The sequence below is a fragment of the Sinocyclocheilus anshuiensis genome, unplaced genomic scaffold (assembly GCF_001515605.1).
Source record: "Sinocyclocheilus anshuiensis isolate Anshui unplaced genomic scaffold, SAMN03320099.WGS_v1.1 scaffold680, whole genome shotgun sequence".
NCBI lineage: Eukaryota > Metazoa > Chordata > Actinopteri > Cypriniformes > Cyprinidae > Sinocyclocheilus > Sinocyclocheilus anshuiensis.
Genome location: NW_015555783.1, coordinates 1,515,841 through 1,522,637, shown reverse-complemented (window position 1 = coordinate 1,522,637; position 6,797 = coordinate 1,515,841). Strand labels below are relative to the sequence as shown.

At 40.5% G+C, this 6,797-nt stretch overlaps 1 protein-coding gene across 1 annotated transcript; it reads left to right on the top strand.

The window, feature by feature from the left end:
• The first annotated feature begins 1,275 nt into the window (after positions 1-1,275).
• LOC107674767 (T-box brain protein 1-like) lies at positions 1,276-6,480 on the top strand. The gene is made up of 6 exons (XM_016468861.1): positions 1,276-2,090; positions 3,033-3,187; positions 3,435-3,556; positions 4,088-4,246; positions 4,333-4,394; positions 5,153-6,480. The coding sequence occupies exons 1-6, from the start codon at positions 1,408-1,410 to the stop codon at positions 5,997-5,999; spliced, it is 2,028 nt and encodes a 675-aa protein (XP_016324347.1). The 5' UTR covers positions 1,276-1,407; the 3' UTR covers positions 6,000-6,480.
• Positions 6,481-6,797: the final 317 nt, after the last annotated feature.

Below are 6,797 nucleotides of genomic sequence, written 5' to 3'. Positions count from 1 at the left end.
GCTGCTGGGGAGGAGGAGGATGTGACTCCTATCAGATGACCGCTGGGATGCTGACATACGTGTTACTCTACATAGAATAAGGCACAACTGAGAGGTGATTAGGTAAAACTTTGAAAACTAACTGTAGGCTCTGATTTGTGAGGAAACAATTGCAAAATTATTTTCCCGACTTACACTGCAAGGCATTATTTTTTCCTCGAATAAAGACGTTTTCGTTACCAGCCAACACACATTTCTGGTATAAAAACTGGATATTCGAAGAAACAGACGTGTCCTTATGTAAAAAAAGAGAGAGAGCGACAGTCATTCAAATCTCATTAAATGTATGTCTCCATGAAAGGTTCTTTAAAACTCGCTTGGCTCAGATCCACAAACCTCAGAAGTGTCCATCAGCCAACATATGAACACCTAAGATCACGTCTCTCTCTCGCTGCCAATATAAGAATTCATACAGAGATATATATATATATATATATATATATATATATATATTAAAAAAATATTGCCATTTAAAGGTAATATTATCCAGATTCTATGTGCATGCATATTTAGCATTAATTACAGCGTCTGCAATTAAATGAACAGCTAAATAATTGTAATTGATCGTACCTTGTATATTGGCAGCATCTTACAAGATGCGAAATAGAGCTCTTATTGCTTTGCTCCCAAGTATTCGGGAAAAAAACAGACATTTAATTATTGTATGTACTATTTTAGATATGACAAATAATTTCAAGATATATTATCAAATAAATTGACAAACGCATTTTTTTTTTCTCCAAAATGTGGTCGACTCCTGCCTGATTTTATTGTTTAATGCATGTTTTGAAGCGTTGAATGCGTAACTTGAAGTAGTCCATCCACATAAAATATTTACATGTCTTGGGAGCAGTAAACAGATCTTCAAGAGAAGCCAAGATTTCACGCTATAACGCAAACATTTTAGGTAGTGCGCGAGGCGTGTCATTTCAAGCGCTTTAAATAATGAATAATGAAGTTTTCGTGCTAAACCTGCCGACTTCCACCGTATTCACACAATGGCCTCGAAGGGAAGACAATATGGTATATTTGCACTACTTAGTGCGCTCCTGAAGAATCACGAGAGCCCCAATTTTCACAGACTATAATATACAAACATGGATGACCAGCAGAAGTGAATACACTGTGGCGTGTAAGCCTCCTTGATTACACTAATTAAGTTCTGTCTAATTAAATTACCGTCACGTGTTAACCAATAGCAAAAGTTGATTCATTAACCATGCAGACCGAGGACTGAAAAGCAAAGCCTTTTCTGATTGCAGGCTAGTGTCAATTGGCTAATTTGCCGTCTTGCACAAAGTAGCTCGAACCGCAGGAAGGCGTTAGTTTTCTCTCGCGCTCGCGTTAATTGCTATTTGTCATCGAGCGATGCAGCTCGAGCGTTGCATCTCGCCAGCTCTCGCGCGCTCCAAGAAATGCATGATTGTGGGCAGTGGCTACCCAAACGCACAAGCATCTGAGCTCGCCTTGCAGGACTACCCTATTATATCTATCGGCGACAACCTGGAGAGAAGTTCACCTCTGAAAAAAAACTCCGTTGGGATGACGAATCAGTCAGAGGCAGACAATTTCGCCGACTCCAAGGACTCATCAGGGGACGTCCAGCGAGGCAAACTCTCTCCTGATATTGACGGAGTCGCCGACAGTCGTCACACTTTCGATGGATCTGCGGGAGAAAGGTATCTCCTGTCTCAGTCCAGTCAAGTTCAGCCGAGTCCCACCACCATGTTTCCCTACCCGAGTCAGCATGGACCGACGCACCCGGCTTTCTCCATCGGCAGCCCGAGCCGGTACATGGCTCACCATCCGGTCATCACGAACGGAGCCTACAACAGTCTGCTGAGCAACTCTTCTCCGCAAGGCTATCCGACGGCGGGCTACCCATACGCGCAGCAGTACGGACACGCGTACCAAGGCACGGCTTTCTACCAGTTTTCCTCCGCTCAGGCCGGGCTCGTTCCCGGCAAAGCACAGGTTTACCTCTGCAACAGAGCCCTGTGGATTAAATTTCACAGACATCAAACGGAGATGATTATTACCAAGCAAGGACGGTAGGTGATGGGCAGTTGTCCGTTTGCAAACTACTAGGCTATTTTCCACAAATTTGTTTTCGTTTCGGAAATATCTATGGAACAAATTAAGGTGGGCAAATTACATGGAACGCACTTTTTTCTTCCGTAAGAGCTTTAAGATTTTTTTTTTGGTCTGCATTTTCCAAAAACAAAAATAAAATTTAATTTGATCCGCCTGTTTATTTTCTTTAATGCATTTGTATTTATTTTGTATTATTCGTTGGATTTATTTATTTTTTTTGTATTTAAAACCATCTAATATTCCTGCTATATCAAAGGTGGGCAAATTACATGGAACGCACTTTTTTCTTCCGTAAGAGCTTTAAGATTTTTTTTTTGGTCTGCATTTTCCAAAAACAAAAATAAAATTTAATTTGATCCGCCTGTTTATTTTCTTTAATGCATTTGTATTTATTTTTTATTATTCGTTGGAATTTTTTTTTTTTTGTGTTTAAAACCATCTAATATTCCTGCTATATCCTTCACTCTTAAAAATAAAGGTGCTTAAAAGGTTCTTCACAGCGATGCCATAGAAGAACCATTCAGTCAAAGGTTCTTTAAAGAACCATCTCTTTCTTACATTTTTATAATCTGAAGAACCTTCTTTCGCCACAAAGAAGCTTTTGTGAAACAGAAAGGTTCTTCATATGTTAAAGGTTCGTGGAACCCTTTAGACAAAAAAGGTTCTTCTATGGCATCGTGAAGCACCTTTATTTTTAAGTGTTCGTCTTTATTAATCCAAAGTATTGTTTTTAGATTTGCTTTTCCAAAATATTTACATTCGTTTAGTGCTTTTTTTAAAATTATTTAATGTCCTTAGAAAACATATTTTTCATATTCAAATTAAAGCTCGCAAACCCGCGTTGGCTAGCAGAGCTGCAGTTTTGTGCACTGAAACGTTTACGTTTTATATACCCTCAGGCGAATGTTCCCGTTTTTGAGTTTCAATGTATCTGGTCTTGACCCAACGGCGCATTACAATATCTTCGTGGACGTGATTCTTGCGGATCCGAACCATTGGCGCTTTCAAGGAGGAAAATGGGTCCCGTGCGGCAAAGCGGACACGAATGTTACAGGTAAACAAATATGGTTTTATTTCTTTTTTGGCTTTAGTAGTAGTAGTAGTAGTAATAATAATAATAATAATAATAATAATAATAATAATAATAAATAATCGAAATGTGTTGTTGTTGTTGTTTATTTGTATTTATTATTACTATTATTATCTGTTTGAATAACATTTTTATTTTTAATCATTGATTTATTTATTATTTTTGTTGTTGTCCTGGCTCAGAACTGACATTCCAATTCTATTGTAAACAGGAAACAGAGTGTACATGCACCCGGATTCGCCAAACACCGGTGCGCACTGGATGCGTCAAGAGATATCCTTTGGAAAACTTAAACTAACCAACAATAAAGGAGCAACGAACAACACAGGACAGGTTAGTTATTTATCGATAGATTTATTTATTTTTTTATTTTATTTATTTATTTATTTTTTTAGTCTTCCTACTGTCATGCATTCAGACTGCGTTAGAAATATTAACAACAATGCTGTGCATTTCTGTCTAGAGAAAATGAAATTATTGGTAGGTCTTTACAGAAATTGCACTTTACAGTCAGAATTACAAGCATCTCGTTACTTTTTTTTAGTATTAGTTCATATTTATCTAAATATAAAAACGTATATTTTGTGGTAAGATCATTTAAAAATGAAAATAAGCTACCTTAACATCCGTTGTTGTAACCACGTGGAAACATTTTTTTCCAGCCATAATAAAAGTATATATTTAAATTACTTTAGTTAAACCGGTTAATTTACATGTAACCATGAATTACATTTAAATAAGCTGACAAAACTGTTGGTAAAATGTAGCTAAATTAGTTTAATGTTGCTGTTCGAAATGGAACAACGGGAGCGTAAAGACGCATGAGATGTTCTCTGACTCGTTTTTTCGCTTGAATTCCTGCAGATGGTCGTCCTGCAGTCGCTGCATAAATACCAGCCTCGACTGCATGTGGTGCAGGTGAACGAGGACGGAACCGAGGACACGAGCCAACCCGGGCGCGTGCAGACCTTCACGTTCCCGGAGACGCAGTTTATTGCGGTCACCGCATATCAAAATACTGATGTAAGAAAGAAGTTTGATTTCTGAAAATTCGATTGATTTGATGAGGTAAAACGTTTTTAAGTGTTTGAAATTTCTGTCATTTCTAGATCACGCAGCTAAAAATCGACCACAATCCATTTGCAAAGGGATTCCGTGACAATTATGACACGTAAGTTTTGATTTCTCTTGTTGAAATTGTGACCTTTTCTATCCTGTCTCGCATATAAAAAAATGTAGTCAGGGTTAATCATATTAAACAATTAATTTGAGTGAAATTAATTTAGGCGCACATGAATTACATTTGTTTTATGCGCTTAACCAAAATACATTCTGTATATGTGCACGCGTGTTTCTATTTCTCCGACATAAAGACCACACAACTCTGGCAGGTTAGCACTCTTGCAAGAACTAAGAATCATGTGTCATTTTATTTATTTTTCAAATCGGTGCATCTGCATGAAAGAATGCTGCTTAAAGTGTCAAATCGCACAAAGATGATTTTAACTCTTTGAATTCCCTTTGAGTTGTTCGAAAACGTTGAATTCCCAATTGGCCGGTGTATTAATAAGCATTTGCGAGTGTTTTGTGCTTTGGCCTGGCAAATCTCTAGACTAAAATCTTAATTTCCCTTCACAGCATCTCATTATGGCTTTATCGCGTACTGTGTGTTTTGGCCAGTAATATTTATTTAGAAAAGTTGAGAAAAACAATACCGTTTAGTTATTTTCGAATAATTATAATCTGGTGCAGTATGCATATGGATTGACCGTGCGCAGATGCTAATTTGTTTATTCGCGCAATTACGCACAGAATGGAAAATTGTGAGGAAAAATCGTATGCTCTCCAGCACATTTGCAACGCTTTATTTACGGTTAGCTACGCTTCTCATATGCAACATTAACGTGTTTGTCCACCATCTTTCTCCAGTGTCTACACAGGGTGCGACATCGATCGGTTGACGCCGTCCCCGGGTGACTCTCCGCGCTCTCAGATCATGCCTAGCGCAAGATATGCCATGACTGGTTCTTTCCTGCAGGACCAATTTGTCAGCTCGTATGCCAAGTCCCGCTTTCACCCTGGCGTCGGAGGCGCTCCTGGCACGGACCGCAGCGTCCCACTTAGTAACAGCTTGCTCTCCCCGCAACAAACCGAGGAGACCACGGTGGCCTCCCCGCAGCGATGGTTTGTCACCCCTGCCAACAACCGACTGGACTTTGCCGCCTCGGCATACGATGCTGCAGCGGCTGCCGATTTTGCCGGTAACGCGGCAACCCTTCTGTCGTACGCAGCTGCTGGAGTTAAAGCGCTGCCCTTGCCCGGCGCGGGATGCTCTAACAGACCCCTGGGGTATTACGGCGAGCCGCCGGGGTGGGGCCCCCGCACGCCACCGCAATATTGCAGCAAGTCCAGCTCTGTCCTGTCTTGCTGGCCATCCAACTCCGTGGGGAGCAGAACCTCCTCCACTTACCTGGTCCCTGGCCTCGAGGACGGAGACGCCATCGCGCCAGAGAGGTCACCGCTAGGCGTCGCGGATGAGTCCAAACCCAAAGACCTGTCTGAATCCAGCTGGATAGAAACCCCGTCCTCAATTAAGTCGATCGATTCGAGCGATTCTGGGATTTTTGAGCAAGCCAAGCGGAGGAGGATTTCGCCATCTGCCACGCCGGTTTCCGAGACATCGTCTCCATTAAAATCTGAAATGTTGACGCCGAGGGAATGCGAGAAAAACTGCTCCAAGGACATCGGCTACTACAGCTTTTACCCCCACAGTTAGAAAGACTCGTGCATGGCTCATGTGTTCAAGGATTCACGAGTGACTTATAATCTATTTATTCCTATTTATGTGCTTATTTATTTGTTGATTTATTCCTATATCTTGGTCGCGTCGTTCGCAGGACGTCACGCGTCGAAAAACTTTGACTCGAACAGAGACGTAAGCGGTTTTCGTTCGCAAATGACATTTTAAGGTTCTAACTGTCAACCCTATTGTAAGTATGAAAGTACTGTACATATTTGTATTCATCTATCCATTTGTGATTCTTCTCGTTGAATGTTGATGTACAACAGGCCTACCTATAGAAAACCGGATTAGGTTTGTTTAATGTAGGCTACTTAGACGTTCGTTCGAATAGCTACATATATTAAATATTTTGATGTTTGAAAAAATAAGGGTAAAAGTCGTACAGGTTGCCGGTTCCAGTTACGACGAAAACAATGTTCTGACTGAATTGGAAGTAGCTGCTTACCCGTTGAAGAGCCCGCCAGAAAGAGTCCCTCTGACAGGAAATATGGTGGCAGTGTTGCCAGACATACGATAATTATCGTATTTGTACGATAATTTTGACCTCTGTACGATGTACGATCAATAATGGAAAAGATGTACGATAATTTTATGTCAATTCAAATGATGGTAGTTGTAGTCATAGGGTGGGTCAAAACAACCCAATTGCTGGGTTTGTCCCTATTTTACCCAGCACTGGGTTGTATTTAACCCAGCATTTTTTTAACACGAAATCGGCTCATTACAGACACCCTAAATGCGCTCGTGCACACCTCGGAGTGTGTTAAGAAT